The sequence below is a fragment of the Rattus norvegicus genome, chromosome 8 (assembly GCF_021556685.1).
Source record: "Rattus norvegicus strain SHRSP/BbbUtx chromosome 8, alternate assembly SHRSP_T2T, whole genome shotgun sequence".
Lineage (NCBI taxonomy): Eukaryota > Metazoa > Chordata > Mammalia > Rodentia > Muridae > Rattus > Rattus norvegicus.
Window position 1 is genome coordinate 71,599,049 of NC_141541.1, and position 19,756 is coordinate 71,618,804.

At 37.6% G+C, this 19,756-nt stretch overlaps 1 protein-coding gene across 12 annotated transcripts in view; it reads right to left on the reverse strand.

The window, feature by feature from the left end:
* Nucleotides 1–2,828: 2,828 nt before the first annotated feature.
* The window catches only part of Iqch (IQ motif containing H), a 195,928-nt gene continuing 179,000 nt past the window's right edge, over nucleotides 2,829–19,756 (reverse strand). For 9 of the 12 annotated variants that reach the window (XM_087561131.1, XM_087561129.1, XM_087561126.1 and 6 more), the window contains 3 exons: nucleotides 15,319–15,380; nucleotides 11,707–11,815; nucleotides 7,852–8,374 (listed from right to left, as the gene is read on the reverse strand). In XM_087561131.1, coding sequence (XP_087417257.1) covers nucleotides 8,240–8,374; nucleotides 11,707–11,815; nucleotides 15,319–15,380 — 306 coding nt within the window. In that variant the 3' untranslated portion in view covers nucleotides 7,852–8,239. Of the gene's footprint in view, nucleotides 2,888–3,692; nucleotides 7,273–7,851; nucleotides 8,375–11,706; nucleotides 11,816–15,318; nucleotides 15,381–19,756 lie in introns of those variants that run through there. The other 3 variants (XM_087561124.1, XM_087561125.1, XM_087561128.1) reach the window with 3 other exon arrangements.

Genomic DNA, 19,756 nt, shown 5'->3' on the forward strand with positions numbered 1-19,756 from the left:
ACAGATGCCATATATATGCCATACTATTTACAGTGTTTGTGAATATCAAATCAACATTATTGTGTCCTTTGAAATACTTGGAGGTGAGTGGGGCCATTTGCTTATGAATGCCACCTCTATTTGAGTAGGTATGACACAGAAGTCACGGTGTGTAATGAATTCTAGAAGTAAGTTAGTAAGTACACTTAGAATGAAAACAGTTTCCAGAGCGCTAAGGAACATGGCATTAGTCTCTGGTAGCATCCTTAGCTACTTGGAAGTGGGTGATGGTGATAAGGTTCTCAGGCTGTCACCATCGCTCATTATCACTTGAGATAGTCCACCTTTTATGTTTATATGCGTTTCTGTGTAACTACTCCCATACAATTGGACTGTTTTTCCATTAATGTCACACAGGTTCATTGTGCAACAGGAGAAAAGAACCATGATCCCACCATTAAGAAGTAGCCATCATTCCACCGTTTCAGTGGTTGTTCCTATAGCCTCAACACTAGCCTATAAGGTCTCAAACACTAGCATGACCTGTAAAGCTCAAAGCTTCATCCCATGGATCCCAGCTTCTTAAACCTTGGGTTGTGACCTCAAATGAAGTTGCATAACAGAATGTGGCAGTAGCAAACCTAAATCTAATTCAGAATCAGGCAGCTTGGCCTGGGTTTTGGCAGTGCTTGCTCATTGCATCTCACAGCCTCACTCTATTTTGGTTCTGAGCACAAGATACTGTCGAGCTATGCTGTGCCAGCTAATGCAGCCTAGGCCATCCCAACTCAGATCCAAGACCATTGCATGTTATAAGCTGAAGTAATTTTACTATGCATGCAGAGTTTTCTGTTCTTACAGAAACATAAGAGTTTAATTACAGAAAACAAAGACTTTTAATATCATCCTATCATCTATCAAATGTAAGTATCAAATTAATATCTTTACATTAAATTGTGTTAGAGTATTTGATTTAAAAGATAGTTTGAAGTAAAAAATATTTAAATTGCTGACTTAAGTTTCATAAAAATCATTCAATAAATTTAGTTGGCATTAGGACAGAATTTTTAACAATTTCAGAAATGTCCTAAATACACTTATGCTATTCACCACTACAAATTTATTTAAAAAAACTGAAATAAAAGTATTTGCCTACTCTAAAAATTATTGAAGATGTATGCTTTGTAGTACCAAATATTAAGCTAATTCAATCCTTTATGTAAAAATAAGCAAGTATGTCTATCTCATTAGTGGGTTTTTTCATCTTTAATAAATGGTAAAATTATATGTATATAAATTTAGCATAAGTTTTTGACTTATTACCAGTAAATTTTTTATTGACAGGCATATTGTGTGCCCAGAGATGTAAAAATTCTTTGGCTGAAAAGGTGTTCGTAGTGGAAAGAGTTTAAGAAGCCGTGTTCTAGGTATCACTAATTCCTTACAGTTGCTGGAGAAAGCTCAAGTTTGCTAAGAATAATTTACTTTTTATTTAGGTAAATACATGAAGATAGAGCTCCTAACCATCCTACTGTGTGGGAAGGAAGGAGCCTGCATTCATAAGTGAGCTTCACATGAAACAGCAGCTTCTTCCTTCTTGTTATTTCTCACCTCTTACTCAACCAAGCAACTTTCTGCTTCCTGTGTCATTTTCTTTTTCTAATGCCCAGTTACCTCTTTAACAATCAAAACTGACCACAGTTGACACTAGACTCTTACTTACATTGCATTAACTAGTACAATCCTGATTAAACATACCCTTATCCATTTTAACCACTATGTGGTCTTATTTATCTTTAAGAATATTTAAAGTGTATACAGTTGAATGTTTCAAAGTATGCATTCATCTAAAAACCCACTTACATTTCAACCAGTGACTATTCTACCACTGCCTTTGCCCCTTTGTCACACTCCTGATTCCCCTCACCCTAGTCCATCCTGAGGCAAGCGTTTCCTGCAATTTCTAATTTCTAGAATGTTAAATATGTACACTCTTTCTGTCTGCAGTTCTTCATTCTATGTAAGTAGAGATTCTTGTATATCATCGAGTTTATCAGCATGTCACTCTGCCTTGTTGCTGAATAGTGTCCCATTGTGTCATATCATTCAGTGTTTTTTCACCTGTTTATTTCTTCATGGACAATGGGTTCTTTCCAGTTTTTATTTGGAAGTTCCTGTAGACTTTTATTGCAAGTACTTCTGTGAGCATGGGCTTTCCTTCTCTGTTGAGTAAACACCTGAAAGTGGAATAGCTAAGATACATGGTAGGCATAGTAACATATGGTTTCTAATAGTTACAAGGAGGTCTTATGGGTTTCAAATTTCCCATAAATGGGAATATGGAAATAACCCATAAAAGGCTTGTTGAACATTTACACCATTCTGGGTTTTCACTACTGTTGCAGATTCCTGGAGTTTGTTGTTTCATCCTTTCCTCCCTTCTTTCTTGTTTCTTCTTTTCTTGTATGTATGTATGTATATATGATGGCACACACAGTACGCCTGATACATAGTGATAATTGCAGACACGAAGCAAAATGTTAGAGAGTGGCAAAGAAATGTTTTTGAGAAAATCCATTATTCAAAAACAAAATATAAAACCAGCAGTTGGGAAGATGACGCAGTCAGCAAAGTGCTCAGCTTGAAAGCATGAAGGCCAAGATGCGTGACTCTTTTGTTTTTGTTTGTTTTGTTTCGAGAAAGCCAGTTACAGTGGTTGGTTAGGCTGGTAATCCAGTGCTGGGGAAGCTGAGGCTGGTGGTTATCAGAGGCCAGCTATCTAGCCTGGCTACCCCAGGGAACTCCAGCCAGTGAGACAATCTCACTTAAAAAGAAAGAGAAGACAGTACCTGAGCAATGACACCAGTGTTGTCCTCTGGCCTTCACATTTCTATACACACACGTGTGCCTTCCCAATGCAAACACACAAAAAGTGAGAAATTAAAATAAAACCTCCCAAATCTATTTTGTGCATTAATACCAAAGCTGTATCTTCCTGTGCTATATTTAGGTTGTTTTTACAACAGATTTTGAAACAGCAGGGACATGCTTGTTATTTACTGTTTGGGTATCTTTCCCTCATTTACATAAATACCCCAGAAAACAGCAGTTTAAAACTAATAAAAGCCAAGGCCCTCCATCAAGTGCAATAAAGTTTCACAACCATGAGTTAGATTGTTAGAGTGAAAAATAAAGCTATATATGTAGTTATGTAGGTTTTTTCCCCTAGAAAGTGTATAATCACATTTCAAAGTTAGAACTTCCATTTGAAGTAGCAATGTAATAATAATGCTTAAACATTTATGCCGAATGTTTCATCTTTGAAATACTCTCCCAACATTGGCTATTTAATCTCTGTGGCTTCCCTAAGGAGCAGGTATTAGCATCTGCCATTTATCTAGATAGGAAATTGTGGAAAGTATGACTAGACTAAAGAGAGGCAAAGCTACAACAAAACTTCCTGATCCTTCTTAAGTCTGTGTTTCTTTGGGGTGTAGCTCCAAGAAAATACATCAGGTTTCCAATAGTGATGTAAGAATTATTCAGTTTACCTCAGGCTCTTATACATCAGGTTTCCAATAGTGATGTAAAAATAGTTCAGTTTACCTCAGGCTCCTAGATACAGTGCTATTACAGGGCATATACTGTGGAAGGAATGGTGTCTCGGTATCATTCTGTGTTTCTATAACAAAATACCCAATGAGAGTTTCCTTCTAATAATGAGATGTTTATTTGTTCATCAGCTGATGGCTACAAAGTCCAAATGACATAGTACCAGCATCTTACTGGGGGTCCCTTTGTTGTATGACAGGATGGGAAAGGGAAACAAACAACTTCTACAGAAGTCAAGAATGTATGGTAGCCTTGTTTTATAACAGGCTCTTGTGAAAAATTAACCCCTTCTTGGAGGACTACATTAACTTCTTCCAAGGGTGATGCCCTGTGACTTAACTATCTTTCATCAGAGTCTGATCTTCTAACTCTCAATACTGTTACACCTGAAAACTAAGCTGTTAGCACCTTTGTGGGCACACTAAAACCATGTAAAGGGGAAAGGGTCCACAGCACACTCCATTTGCACATGCAGTGAATTGAACCAAATTTTTTCTAGTAAGAAAAGCAAGGGCAGGCTATGGCTATATCACCCTGAACATAGCAGTCTGGTCTGACCCTGGAAGGTAAGCGGGGTCTAGCCTGATTAGCACTTGGAAGGGAAGATAGCAAAAGCAAATGCTTCCTCTCTTTCTTGCTTCCACTCTCACGTGATCCTGCCAATTTAAGAGTTTTCCAAATAAGACTATGATTAGTGCATTTGAGGAACTGAACAAATGAGCTCTGCACATTAAAGCTAGAAGAACAGTAAAATAAAACTAATGAACATTTATACTTTTGAAAATATAATTAATGTATGCTTGAGAAATTTTGAAAGATAAACATTTAAATGTTAAGATACTTATTACTTTCCCCACAGGGACAATGTGGGGAATTAATGAGATAACAAATGCAAAGAGCTTTGAGCTCTTTAGAAGAAAGGTGCCAGATAAAAACAAATGGTTACTAATTGTTCAAGCTATCAGATGCTTACTAATATATTACTCATGATAGGAAGTATAGTTTTACACTTGAAAAACAGGATATTTATAGTTCTTAGGATGATACAGATGAAATGATCCCTTTCCTTCATTATTTACCATCTTGTCAGCTCATACTCTTGACGTCATACTCATTTCTACACAATGTGACTTCTCTATTTCCAAACTCCAACCCTTTCCTAGCATAATTTCCCTACCAAAGTCTTATAGCTCTCACACTTCAGGAGACCTCTGATGACACCATTTTCTTTCTTCCTTATTTTTTGGACGCATAATTGTGATGTCTTACGGTGCTGCCATACAATGCTGCCAACTCACAAATGTATTTTCTGTTATATTAATATTTATTGTACGTATAGTACAAGAAAGTTAAAAGTATATTAGAATACCCATCACAGAGATAAACATTGCCTTTTAAAAAGGGAGGGGACTTGAGGTTGGAGAGATGATAGTTGTCTTGGTCAGTGTTCTATTGCTGTAAAGAGACACCATGACCATGAAACTCTTATTAAAGAAAGCATTTAATTGGAGCTGGCTTACAGTTTCAGCAGTTTAATCCATTATCATCATGTCAGGAAACATGGTGGCATGAAGGCAGATGCTAGAGCAGTATCTGAGAGCTAAATGCTGATCTGTAGGCAGAAAGAGAGAGAGAGAGAGAGAGAGAGAGAGAGAGAGAGAGAGAGAGAGAGAGAGAGAGAGAGAGAGAAACAGACAGACAGAGAAAGACAGAGAGACTCTAACTCTGGGCTTGTCATAGGCTTTTGAAATCTTAAAGCCTAACCCCTACTTCCTCTAACAAGGTCACATTTCCTAATTAATAGTGCCACTCCTGGGTGACCAAGCATTCAAATCCATGAGCCTGTGGAGGCCATTCTTACTCAAACTACCACAAAGTCCCATTGCTTCAGAATAGTCATTCTCACTGTAGAGAAATTCATTGAGATGTAGAGTTGGGGACTGGGCAGGTGCTTAAATGGTTTCCTTAATGTAGCTGTATAATGTTTTCATTTGTAAGATAATTAAATAAAGTGATTTTATTTAAAAATAAAGTTTGTTTGGCATGGTGGTACATACCTTTACTCCTAGCACCTGGGATCTGAGAAACAGATCTGTGATTTTGAAGCCAGCCTGGTCTACATAATGAGTTCTAGGTCAACAAATGCTACATAGTGAGATCCTATCTCAGAATAAATAAATACATAAATTAAAATTTTATATTTATCACTTGAAAATTTTAAAATGGATATAATGTATCTTGGCCACATATACCCTCCCTTTGTGCCCTTGCTCCAATCCTCCCCAGGAATGCTTTAGCAAGTTGATTTTATTATCAAGAGATGTGCATAAATTAACTTGTTTTCCTATATTTTAGGCATCACACTAGAATTTGGTATAAAAGAAAGCAAACCAGTTGTGTAATGTGGAGCAAGTGAACTTAAACTTTCTACTTTATACAAAATGCTAAAATTCATGGCTAAAAGGAGCAAATCTCAAATTTATTTTCACTTTACTAAAGCATGGGGTGAAATATTCTTACGTAAATCTTGCTTTTATCCCCCGTATGTTAGGTGAGGGCAGTAGTAATAACTGTATGGGTTTGCTGGGAAGAAGCTAAAGAGCTTCTAGTCCGGCTTGTATCTAGACCTACTAAGTATTCAGTAAGTAGCAAGTAGAAGTAGCTGGTGGGCAGGAGGCATGTCAGTGGACAGCGTGGTTGTCTGACCTATTGGTATGAGATGGGCAGTGTATCAAAGAAGATACCGATAATGCTCTCCTATGTGCTGTGTACGCTTTGCCACTGCAGATCTTCAGCATTAGACAGTAGATCATATCTCATACAGAATTAGCTCTACTGTTCAGCAGAAAAATGACACATTTTACTTTTACTAACAGGCCAGTAAAAATTCAGCAGTTCATCCTCATTTGACAGTGTTTGGGATACTTTAGACACCACACACACAAATAAGCACATTTTCAAATTGAATTTAGTTTGTTAGCTCCACAATATCTTTGTAACATATATGTACTGGAAGATAATAGATTATGCTTCCTTGCAAATGTTCTGTAATTAAAGCATTTCACTAATTTAATCTGGTCCTCTGTCTTCGTCCATCAATTACTTGACGTGATTGTTTTAGCCCACAGATATTTTTGCCTGTCACTTTGAAGCTGTAGGTGTTTGGACAGAGAGCCTTCTTTCTATCTCTGTAGGGTGGACCTGAATCTGAAAAGGCCTGAGTTTAGAATCAAGTGTTTTGTGTTGTAAAATAAGGATGTATGCAAAGAAGGCAAGCAGTATTGTTTGAGAAACCAATCATGTGGTTAAAAAAACCTACAGGAGAGTGAGCTCCTTTACTGTTGCCAGCAGCTCCAGGCTCAGGAGTGCTAATCACAGTCCACACTCGGAACTTCCCTATGGCTTTAATGGTTTTGTGAGGAGGGCTTTGGCCACGTGAATGATCCACTGCTGTGCTGAACAAAACGGAGACAGTTTTCTTTTAAAGTCCAGAGCAGATGAGAGCCATAAGGAGACAGAGGGTTTCATTTACTCTCAGGACATGACTGTGCCAGTGAACTAATGAGTCTCCTGGACCTTATGTTGCTCTGGCTTCGATGTAAGAGCAACTCTATCGGGCATGTAGCACTTCCTATCCGTCAAGTGTTTGGACAATAGGCCCCTCGTATGGATTAGAGAGATCTGCCAAGAAAAAGAGGTCATCACTGTACCTAGCACAGACAGAAAACCTGGCTAATTAATGTATTTCCTACAATGGCTAAACAAAAGCAGACACATGGAGAAATGTTAATTTTATCACAGAAACCGTTGGCCTGTGGCTGAAGCAGTTTTAAAATGATTGAAATTCCACAGGCAAAAGAATACTTCTCATTTCCCAAATATGTGTGTGTGTTACAGATGTTCTTTAAAACCTTATGTGATTTTGGTGTTGCACCTTGCCTATTTTATCATTCAGTAAAGTTGGCAGATACAGAAATGTTTTTAGACAGTTATGAAGCACAGGCCAAGAGTGGCAGCCCTGCGGAACCTAGCAATTTGCCCTTTAAAAGGTACTGTTGAGTTCAGCTTGTAAAAATCCTACTGAACCAGCAACAGGGATTTTCATTCAGTGAAGGGCTCCAATTACAGTCCTAAACTAAGAGCAGATACTGCCACCTAGACACACTCTGATGCCACAGTTAACTTCACATTGGCTGTGAGAAAGCAAGAACAAATAGTAAGGGCTTGGTACAATGTAATAGAGTGTAAATAGATAGAGAATCATTTAAAACTGATTTCATTTATTTTGGGAAAAGAGGACATTTGTGTTTTGACAAGTGATCACTCTGGTTTATTTGGTATTTTAAATGAAGACCCTAAGTGGCTTTTGGAAGCAGGAGAAAAGAAGTGGAGCAGTAGTGGGCCAAAGCCTTCCTCTGGCTTCTTTGTTTTGGGGAGGAGGAAGGGATTCTTAGCACTCACAATGAAAACACCGGTAGGTTTAACCTTAATGAGTAAAATAACACTGGAAAATAAGCAAAGATTTTAAAGACTATTATGTTACAATTTGTTCTGATTTATCTCTTGGCAAACAAAGCAAACTAACTTCCTCACTTTTACATTAATTACAAAGCAAACCTTTTTTCTCGCTTTAGACAGGTATCCAAAGTCATACTGTTTTTGTGTATATCTCAACAGGCTCATACAGGCTCTCTTCCTCCTCTTTGCGCCGTTTTTCTCCTGCAAATATCATTTTATTTTCTTCTGTTACTCCTAAAATGGTTTCAATATCATCAATGGTAGTCTGTGAACAACAGTAAAAACAATATTTATTACTTTATATCCCTTTTCAGAGTTCAGTGTAGTTTAGATCAATACTACTCCATGTGTTCCATTTGCTGGCACCCATCCCATCCATACATCAATGGCTGTTAGACTTGCTGATGTAAGTTTAAAAATTGAGCTAGAATTCAAAATTTTTATGTCCTAGAATTTTATGAGTCTAATGATGATAACATTAGGTTTGTATTTTACACACTTTTAGTTTTTTTTTTTACTTCATTTTCTAGTCATTTTGGTGTACCTAATAAAAAGCATTAATCCATGATAGGTTAGAAATCAGAGTCTTCAGTAGATAATTTGAGAAGTACTGGCTATGACACTTTAAAAAGGGACCTAGCAGACTGAAAGAATTTACTTCCATTGTTTTCTGGGAACAAAACTGACATCTTCCCATTTTCCTTTTTGTGTATTAAAGGATTGTCAACATAATAAGAGACATTCCTTTGTAATATAGAATTCAGCAGGCATGCACACAGTGTATTCCCCATCATCTTTATCACTCCAAATAGGAACCCTATACCCATTAGCAATGTTCCCCTTTTCGTTCCTTTTCCCAAGCCCCTGGCAACCACTGACCCATCTCCTGTCTATGGATTGGCTTGCTTTGCTCACTTCATATAATGGAGTCATTTAGGACTTATCTTTCTGTAACTGGTTTCTTTCACTTAGCACAGTATCTTCAACATTCATCCATGTTGTAGTATACACTGTCAGCACTTCATTCCTTTTATGGTTGAACAGTATTCCACAATATTCTATTATATGACTATTTTCCATATGATAAAATGGAATTCGCTATTTTCTCACTTGACATACGTTTGGGTTGTTTATATATTTTAGTTATTATAAATCATGCTTCAATGAACCTTAATGTACACATTTTATATAAATATATATAAATATATGTTAATATATATACTTGGATAAGAATAGAACTATTGGATTATATGGTAATTTTATATTTACTTTATTAAGGAATTAGCAAACTCTTTTTACAACAATATGTGAAGGTTCCAGTTCCCACCCATTTTTCCAAAATCCTTGCAAATGTTTGTCATTTCTTTTCTCTTTGATTATAGCCATTTTAGCTAGGTATTGTATGTTGCCATGGTTTTGATTTGCATTTCATTAATGATTTATGATATTTAACATTTATTCATACATTGCACAAACAAACACATACTTTGAAGACATTCCTACTCAAGTTCTTTGCTTGCATAAGACTTTCCATTATTGTCTATAAGAGTATTTTTATATACCCTCGATACTACAGGCTTCTCAAATATAAACTTTGCAAATATTTTTCCATATTCTATGTTTTCTTTGATAAATCCAAATAATTTGTTTTTACTTTAGTCGTTTCTGCTTTAAGCATCACAGTCAATAAACCATAGCTAATACAAAATCATAAAGTGGTACACATGTGTTTCCTTCTAAGCAGTCAATAGTTTTAACTCATAAATTTTGGTTGTTGGCCCATCTTAAGTAATTTTTGGAAAGGGTATCTAAGAGGAGTCCAACATTATTATTCATAGGTTTTGTTTATTCCAACACCTTATATTAATAAGACTACTTTCTTCCACTGAATCACTTTAGTATTCTTAGACATTAATTGGTCATAAGGTATGGGTTTATTTCTGTTATCCCCATTTCATCCTATTATGCATACATACATATGTAGTTTATTTAGCTTGGAGCCAACTTTGGAAGCTGAAAGTCCAAGATTGGATACCTCTATCAATACAGCCTCTCACCCCTTTAGCTGCATCACATCAGAGCAGATGGCACCATGGGAACTCACTCAACAGGAAGAGCTCTCCTAGTGACTCAGGAAGCCCAGAGGGTGGGGAGAGGCCAATCTTGTGCTTTTGCAAGGACTAAAGAGCATTTTGTGGGAACTGCATCTGTGTCTTCTAAACAGGATTCCCAATGAATCCCCCACTAGTTCATACCACCTCTCATACTGGGAAACTAGAGACCAAGCTTCTACCACATGAGCCACTGGGACATACACTGAAACTGAATCAAGCCATTGCAGATCCTCGGTAGCTGAGCAGCTGTGAAGCACTGAGCCTTGCACAGGGAGACACATTCTTGGGTCCCACTATCCCAAACCTAAGATTCTGGCTTTGTTAATTCGGGTAGAGTCCAGGAATCTGTTGTCTTAGGAAGATGAGAGTCTAGTGTACACTCTGGTAAAGAAACAGAAATTACTTTTCAAAATTACCAACTCTTAAGTTCAGATTGACTTTGACTATTACTTAGTTTCTTGAGAGAGAGAGAGAGAGAGAGAGAGAGAGAGAGAGAGAGAGAGAGACTGACTGGAGGTCAGTAGTTAGAAAGGGTAGGCTTGTCCTTGAACTGTGCCATGTGAAAGTTTGTAAGCACCAGTTTGCTCTAATTTGTTCATTTTAGAGGGAATAAATTATTAATTAATTCATGTCAAATTTTCTCAGTCATGATGTACAAAAACCAATGATCAGTGTCTTAGGTCTTAAATAATTTTGAGGCACAAAACATTGTTATTAAACAGGTTAAACTCTAACTTAAGTAAAAAAAAAGTTTATATGAAGTTTTACTTGAGGTTCCTATTTAAGAGGAAAACAACATGTGATTTCCCACTGGAGTCCTTAGATATATGTGATCCATTTCAACATGGCAAAGGCCTAATTTAGGAGTTGTATTATCAGGACAGGCTGTTAAGTCTTCTCAGCAGTTGTCTCCTGCATTCTAGAATTTGGGAGATTTTGGATCTTTAGAGCCATCCAGAGCCTTAAAAAGGTTAATGGTGAAGGTCCACTTCACTCTGGAGAAATGAGGTGTGTGGATGTCCCACATAGATGCTGGGATTTTTCTTCTGCTTCTCTTTAACACACACTGTTCTTGGGTCTGAGAGTCTGGTTTTAGGAGCTAGGCTCCCCAGGAATCACTAACTAGACATGCCTTATGTGAAATACAAGTAAGTGCATCACAAATTAGTTACAGTCTAGATTTTGGTTCCATTTCAGCTTCACCTCCAACATCAGAGAGCTCTGTTGTCTCATGAGCCTGGCTTTCAAAATGGCAGCAAGTTAAAGCAAGTCTACTATATTTCAAAGAAAAAGTTTCAAACTATTAAATTTAACTAACGGGTTCAGTGGGAACCTTATAAAATTGACCCTGCTCATTGTTAAAATATGTACTGCTTATAAGAGAAAAAAAAAGATGGTTTAGCACTTGTTTACAATACAGCATGAGGTATTTTCAGCCCTTGTATAGAAATTAACCAGGATCGTTAGTTAATTAACACCTCACCTTAAAATTGGTCTCGCCTTGCATATCAGGTGCTGATATTTCTTGATGGATGATGAAGAGATTGCGAGCAAAGGTCATGAGGGCCCCCTGGAGATCCACACCGATTGTTCTGTTAATGATATCCAAACAAATGAGTTTACCAGCGATTCTCCTCACATGCTTAAAAACAATCGCCCTCTCATTTGTGTGGCTGGTGATGGAATTTAATGAGTATTTTCAATCTCACAAGGTGGCAATCTTCAGGGAGATATGAAAGATGAGGCTCCATTTTAACTTGTCAACAGAAAGTATTTGTGTAATAAATATTTTTTATTAATCAACTTAGCAGAATAAAGCAATAGGTTCAGTCATTTCTAGTAAAGAGCTACTTCTTACTAAGTTAGGACAGCAGTACTGATTTTGAAAAGATCATTGCTAAATGTCGTACATGTCTGACATTTTGCATCTCTGGTTTTTGCAAGCATGTCTGAGTTTTATTTCCTATTTCATGTGAACAAGTAATTTCTGCTACTTATGAGCAGCTCATGTTCAAAGACATATGTTCCCATTCATGAGCAGCTGCTGTTATTCTATACCATTTATACCAAGGCCAGAGAACATGTCAAACAAGTAGGTTATTGTGTGTTTTAATGTGAGAAAATTCAGAGAGCTTTCTAGCTATTTTTTTGACCTTAAAGGAAAGCAAAACCGGTTAAGCATATGGGCTGCTGCTGTTGTTGTTGTTTTTAATATTAATTATTTCATATAGAGTCTCATTACATAGCCCTGACTGGACTAGAACTCACTGAGATCTGCCTGTCATGTTTTGGGATTAAAGGCATGTACCGCGGTGTCTGGCATGAGCGGATTAATTTTTAATAGGTGTAACTTCCTGAGGGAGCTAACACTTAAAGGACGTGCACCTTAGGTTAGCTGCAAAGATGAAGCTGTTGGAGGGAGGAGACTGCATCCACAGTCATCTCCTGAAAACAAGCCCTAAAGCCAGAGCCTCAGGGCTCCTAAAACTGGAGTCCAGTTGTTTTTCTTTTTGCTCTTTGTCTTGCCACTGGTTACTTTTCTGGACTCTACTTAACTCTGGGTCTTTATCTCCTTTTTCTACCAATGAATGACTTGAAGTAAAACAGTGACTCTGGGCTTTTTGAGTTACATTCTCCAAATCCAAGGATAAGGCCACACCTTATGAACAACCATTAGAAAATACATTTCCTTTAAGAAGATAAATAAGCTGGGAGTGGTGGCCCATGCCTTTAATCCTGACACATGGGAGGCAGAGACAGGCAGATCTCTGAGTTCCAGGCTGGCCTGGTCACGTTACATAGTGGGTCCTACAAAGAAGCAAATCAGATCAAAACCAATTCCAGACTGAGTAATTTTGTAAAGCTATTTGTATTTTATTACCAGAATTATGTAAGACCCTAGGTTCTTAGGGCAACAGATTTCTGGGATCTACCAAAATTGACAAAACCAAGATCTGGTGTTGGGCAGCTGAGAATGTCTGTATTCATTAAGCTTCTTTCTCTGTTTCATATATATATGTGAAATTTATTTTAAAAATTGTAGGTATGTGTGTGAATATATGATATTTTGTCTATGTTAAATGTCTTCTTTCAAATTTTTAGAATTTTCTTCATATTCCTCTTCCTTGGAATTTCTCCTCCAATTCTATATCTTCCAGAACTATCTCAGAATAAGTGGAGTTGTGGTGAAGTTATCCAAAAGCCAAACCACATGTCTGCTCTGTAGACTCGTCTCCTCTGGAAGTGTCTCCCATTTTCTTAAAAGGGTGGGTGACTGGTGCTCTACACTTGGCACGACATGATTTCAGGGGCACCAAACAAAGCCCAGCCATCTCCTAAAAGCTTCTGTTAAAGCCCTGGAGAAGATGAAGGTTTATCTTTTCATCTTCTGGACACTTCTAAATTCCCTATTCCTAACTGCCTGTATTCATAGCTTAGTGCAATTCTTTTCATGTAGCTGTCAGTCTACCCCTTCATTCAGACACAAGTGAGAATTCAGGGCCGTCTTCAATTGTGTCTAATATTCAGAAAAAGTAAATCAGCAATGTTTACTAACATAAACAATTATGTACCTTAATGCACAAAAGTCCAATAACCATCACATAACTAGGTTCTCTCTGCAAAGCTGCCACTAACTGTAACTTTAGTGAACAAAAATCTAGGGTGAGGATCACTGGATAGATAGATGATCTGCTTTGGGACCCAGGCAAGTCACATCTCTTCTCTAAGCCTGTTTCAGGTCTACAGTAATGACCAAGTTCCTTCCCTCCTCTAACATTCTCTAGTTGTGATTGCAGTAAGGAATGAGAAAACGAAGGGGTCTACAACATAGTAGAAAAGGCAGAGAATCTGAAGTCTACGTCAATGGACAGTGCTTTTTCAGTAGGATGTATGAGTAGCGATGACTTCCTAGGAAGTACACTGATGGGACCATTTCTGCAGCTGAAGCTGGGACGTAGGTCAAGCAGGACCAATGGTCAGGTTCCCCCCCCCCCATGACGTTCAGGTTGTCTGTTTACTCTTAGTGGTTGACATTTTCCTAATGAAGTGAGCTGGTTGCCTCAGATGAACTGTTTCTACCCACCTGGATCCTTGTCCTGTGTGCATGAGGGCTTATCTAGTTGCAGCCTGAGGGCACCTTGCCCTTGGTAATTCACTGTTCATGCCAGCTGGTGGACAGTGAGAGTTCATATCTTTGTGTTCTGATTTTGAGCTCTTGTAAGTTCCTGAGCTTTTGTTCCTGGAGCTTGCATGTCTTCCATTTAATTAGATTCCTACTCTGGAAAATACTGATTTTTAAAATTAGCTTGCCAACATCAAATCCAATTGGCCACTTTGTTTGCCTAGTCACAGTAATTGCCTTTTTGCCTTTGCATTACTTCTGCCCTAGCATCACACTCCCATATCTGTAGAGTGTAAACTTCAAGGTTAGGGTTCAGAGCAAGGAGGGAGCTGAGGGATAGGATATCGGTGGGAATTAGAAGGCAGCTCCTTTCTCAGCCCCTGTCAGATATAAATACCAGGACAGATGAAGAGAATGCATGTTTATGTGGATATTATAAATAGAGGCTTCCTTTCTGGTATCACAGCACTAGATTAAACTCTAGCCACATTCTAGCTCCAAGGGGGGAAGAAAGAGCATTTCCACATGCAGAAGCATCAATAGGGGTGTCTGGCTCTGCCATGAAGATTGTTCAGCACACACATTTTCTGAGAAGACTGCATCCAAACCCAAACTGCCTCCAGCCTGCTTTTGGGAAGAGCATGTGCCCAGGTCACTGGGATACTGTTCTAAGCACACCAAAATGACAACTAGCTTTTCCCAACTGGCTCTCTGTGAATAAGGCTTGAGCCGCATATGTGTGTAAGCTCATGTTACATGTAGATTCCTACCTCATAATTGTGGATAGCTATATTTAGAAACCTGACACCAACATCTACAGGCACTTTGTGAAGTACTTGAATCTCTAAGTAAAACAAGATAGACTTCTGATGAATAAGCATGCTGATTTAAATTCAAGAGAAACACCGATCTTGTTGGTTGATATAGACATTTTAAAGCTTATTACATCTTATAGACATACTTCATACTTACATCATGCCCAACTTGTATCTCTTCAGAGATTCATATAATATAAAAACAGTTCCTTGTCTGTCCTGTAAGGTTTCAGTGAGAAGAAAACAAATAGCATATTTATATAGGAAACAAAGATAATATAGTGTGCCACAGTAACAAGACTGATAAGAATTGAAATCTAGAGCCTCCATAAGTGCCATATGAAGGGGATGCCCCAGAAAAGGGAGTGAAAAGTATGCTCTAGTGTGGTACTTTTATTTAGTAAGTTCCTTAAAACACCTACATTAGAATCATCTATTGCACCTTTTAAGACAGGATATTCACAGACATCATCTAAGCTCAGAATTGTTGGACTTCAACTTTTAGGTCCTTCTTGACTGATTATTACATCAAAAATTGAAAAACAGTTATAAGAGCAATATATTTGAGGCAAGGTGCTGTGGCAGAAGGGTCTCTGAATGGAGGTCCAAGGTGCCATTGCATGAAGTTGTGAAAGTGAAGCTAGCTTTGGGTTGGAGATTCCAAGGTTTCGAGGATGCCAGATCAATGAGGTATCTGCAAGGAGAACTGCAAACTAGGAGTAGAATCAGCCCAAAACAGAGAAGTATGTTTCAGTCAACAAAAATGGAAGAAATGGTAGATCCGAAGAGTTATCTAATCCCTTTGACATCAGACACAGAGCTACAGTATTTGGAGTTTGTCCTCCTGGGTTTCAGTCTTGCTTTGGTTTAGTATTTCCTCACTATGCCCCCTTTCCTCCCCTTTGGAATGGTAATGTATATTTGGTGCCATTGTATGTTATAAGTCTCTCTCTGCCTCCTGTTTGTGGATCAGATATGAATTTTCACCTACTGCTCTCACCACTATGCTTGCTGGTTCACTGCCATGCTCTCCACCATGATGGTGTGGACTCAGCCTCTGAAACTCCAAGCAAAGCCCAACTAAATGTTGTTGGTTTTTTTCCCCATAAGATGCCTTGGTCTTGGCATCTCTTCACAGCAATAGTACAGTAATTAAGACAAATAGTTTAAATTGAAGTTTAGCTTTTAATGACCGCAACATACAAAATGACTCACTAAATGAGTCATTTTTTCTTGAAAGAAAGATGGCTCAATGGTTAAGAGTACATACTGTTCTTGCAGAAAACCTTAGTTCTGTTTGCACCACTCACATCAGATACTCACAACTGTCTATTATTCCAGCTCCAGGGGATCCAAGAGCCACCCTTTATCCTGTAAGGGCATCTGCACCAGATATATATGCTACCCCCAAAACATACCTACAAACAGACACACATAGCCAAAATTACTAGCCACAGAGCTACATAGCCACATAGCCATAGACACACATAATTAGAAGTAAGGCTAAGAACTCAGCTTAGTTCTTTTGTACCAGCCCTCCCAGCCTCCTCTTCTAGCCCATCTCCATTCCTGTCTGTCATCTATGGGTTTGTCATAGAAGCACTTCATAGTCACAACATTTGTCTGGGATCCAGAGAATGCCACAACAACCAAAGAATAGAACATCTACCCAACAAAGATTAGATATAGACACCAAGAAACACCTTAAACATCATACCTTATGATACAAAGATAGTGCAAACACAAACTTAAAGAGCCAAGACAATATGAGTCCACTATACATCTTTAACCCTAATGCAGTAGACCCTGAAAAATGCAAGATTTGTGAAACACAAGACAAAGACTTCAAGATAGCAATTAAGAATATGTTCAAGGGGGGTTGGGGATTTGGCTCAGTGGTAGAACGCTTGCCTAGCAAGCGCAAGGTCCTGGGTTTGGTCCCCAGCTCCGAAAAAAAAAAAAAAAAAAAAAAAGAAAAAAAAGAATATGTTCAAGAACTTTATATGAATAAATTCTTTAATGAAGTTTGTGAAAATACAAATGGTAAATGAAATATTGAAAGTAAAACAGGAAAATGGAATCACTAAAGAAAACCCAAACTTAAAGAAACCTGTAAATGAGAATTGTAGGATATCAAACAAAACCCTCAGAGATAAGCCTTACCAATAGATTACAAGACAGAGAAGAAAGAATCCTGAGTGTTGAAGGTAAGTTAAAAAAATTTAATAGCTCTGTAAAAAAAAAAAAGGTTAAACCTAAAAAATAGTCCAGGCACAAAATGTTCAGGAAATATGGGACACTATGAAAAGAACACCATGAATAATAAGGATAAAGAAAGAAAAGAAAGCCAAGACATGGAAAATATTTTTTAAAATACATAGAAAATTTCCCTAGTCTAAATAAGGAGGTGCCTATAAGGTAAAAGAAGTATACAGAACACCAAAATGACAGGACCAGATAAGAAAGTCCCCACAATACATAATAATCAAAACACTACATGTATAGAACAAAGGAAGGATATTAAAAGCTGCAGAGAAAAAAGACCAAGTCACATATAAAGGCAGACCCATTAGATAACACATGGATTCTCAATGGAGACTGAAAGCCAGAGGCCTTCTACAAATTCTGAGAGACCATACATGTCAGCCCATACTATGATTCCCAGCAAACTATCAATTATAATCAATAAATAAAGAAAAACATTAAATACACATAATAAAACCAAATTTAAGCAGTTTTTATCTACCAGTCCAGCTCACAGAAGGCACTAGAAGGAAACCTTCAGTCTAAAGAGGTAACCACACCCAAGAAGACACAAGGAATAAAATATAATCTTAGAACAGTAAATCAAAAACGGGAGGAAAAGTAAAATGACAGGAATAAATAAAAATTGCTTACTGAAAACTCTCCATATCAATGGTCTTAATTCCTCCAATAAAAGGACACTGTGGAGGTTTGAATATTCCTGGCCTGTGGGAATTGCTAGTATTAGGAGGTGTAGGTGTCCTTGTTAGAGGAAGTATATCATCATGGATGTAGGCTTAGAGGGGTCCCAGTGTTCAGTCTTTGCCTCTTGCAGGGGATAGTCAGAGTAAGATGCGGAACTCTCAGCTCCTTCTCTAGTACCATGTCTGCTTAGATGTTACATGCTTCCTGCCATGATGATAACGGACTGAACCTGTGAAACCATAAGCCAGCCCCATTAAATGTTGTCCCTTATAAGAATTGCCTTCATCAAGCTGTCTCTTTACATCAATGGAAACCCAAACTAAGACAGATACAAATTAACATATTGGACTGGAAAAAGGGATCTTTCTGCTGAATTCAAGAAATACTTCACCATCAAGGATAGACAGCACCTCGTGATAAAGGAATGAATAAAGTATTCCAAGAAAATAGGTCCAAGAAGCAAGCAGTTGTAGCCATTTTAATATCTGATAAAGTAGACTTCAAACCAGATCCAATCAGAAAAGATAGGGAAGGATACTGCATACTCATCACAGGAAAAGTCCACCAAAAGGATTTTGCAATTCTAAACATTTATGCCCCAAACACAAGGGCATTCAAGTTCATAAAAGAAACATTATTGTAACTGAAAACACATATTGATCCTCACACAGTGATAGTGGGTGATTTCAGTATCCAACTCTTGCCAATAGACATTTCATTCAGACAAAAACTAAACAGAAACGCTGGAGCTCAGTAACATCATAAATAGCCCTAGCCAACATTTACAGAAGTTTCCACTGAAGCACAAAATATATATACTTTTTTTCTTAGCTGCTCCTGGAACATTCTCCAAAATTAAACACATACTTGCACACAAAGCAAGTCTCAACAGATATAAGAAAATTGAAATAACACTATCCCATCTGATCATCATGGATTAAAACTAGATAGCAACAACAAAAGAAAGAAAGTATACAAACTTATAGAAACTGAACAACTCACTATTGAGTGAAAAATGTGTCAAGTAGAAATCAAGAAGGATATTAAAAACTTTAGAATTGAATGAAAATGAAAACACAACATACTCAAACCTATGGGACACAATGAATGCAGCTCTATGAATTCATAGCACTAAATTCCTATACCAAAAAATTTTTAGAGAGCTGGATGGTGGTGGTAGTGGTGCCTGCAAGCCTTTAATCCCAACACTCAGGAGGCAGCGGCAGGCAGACATCTGAGTTGGAGGCCAGAATGAATTCCAGGACAGCCAGGGCTATACAGAGAAACTCCGTCTCAAAAAAAAAAATCAAATGCATACATACACACATACATACATATGTACGTACATACATACATACACACATACATAAACACATAAAATACATGAATAGATAAATAAGTTTTGGGTGATCTCATATTAGTAACTTTGTGACACACCTGAAAGATCTAGAACAAAAAGAAGAAAAAATATCTCAAAAGCATAGACTTCAAGAAATAATTAAACTCAGGGCTAAAATCAATGAAATGCAACCAACCAACCAAGCAATACAAAGAATCAATGAAACAAGTAGTTGCTTCTTTGAGAAAATCAACAGAATTGATAGATCATTACCCAAATTCACTAAAAGGCACAGAGAAGATATAAA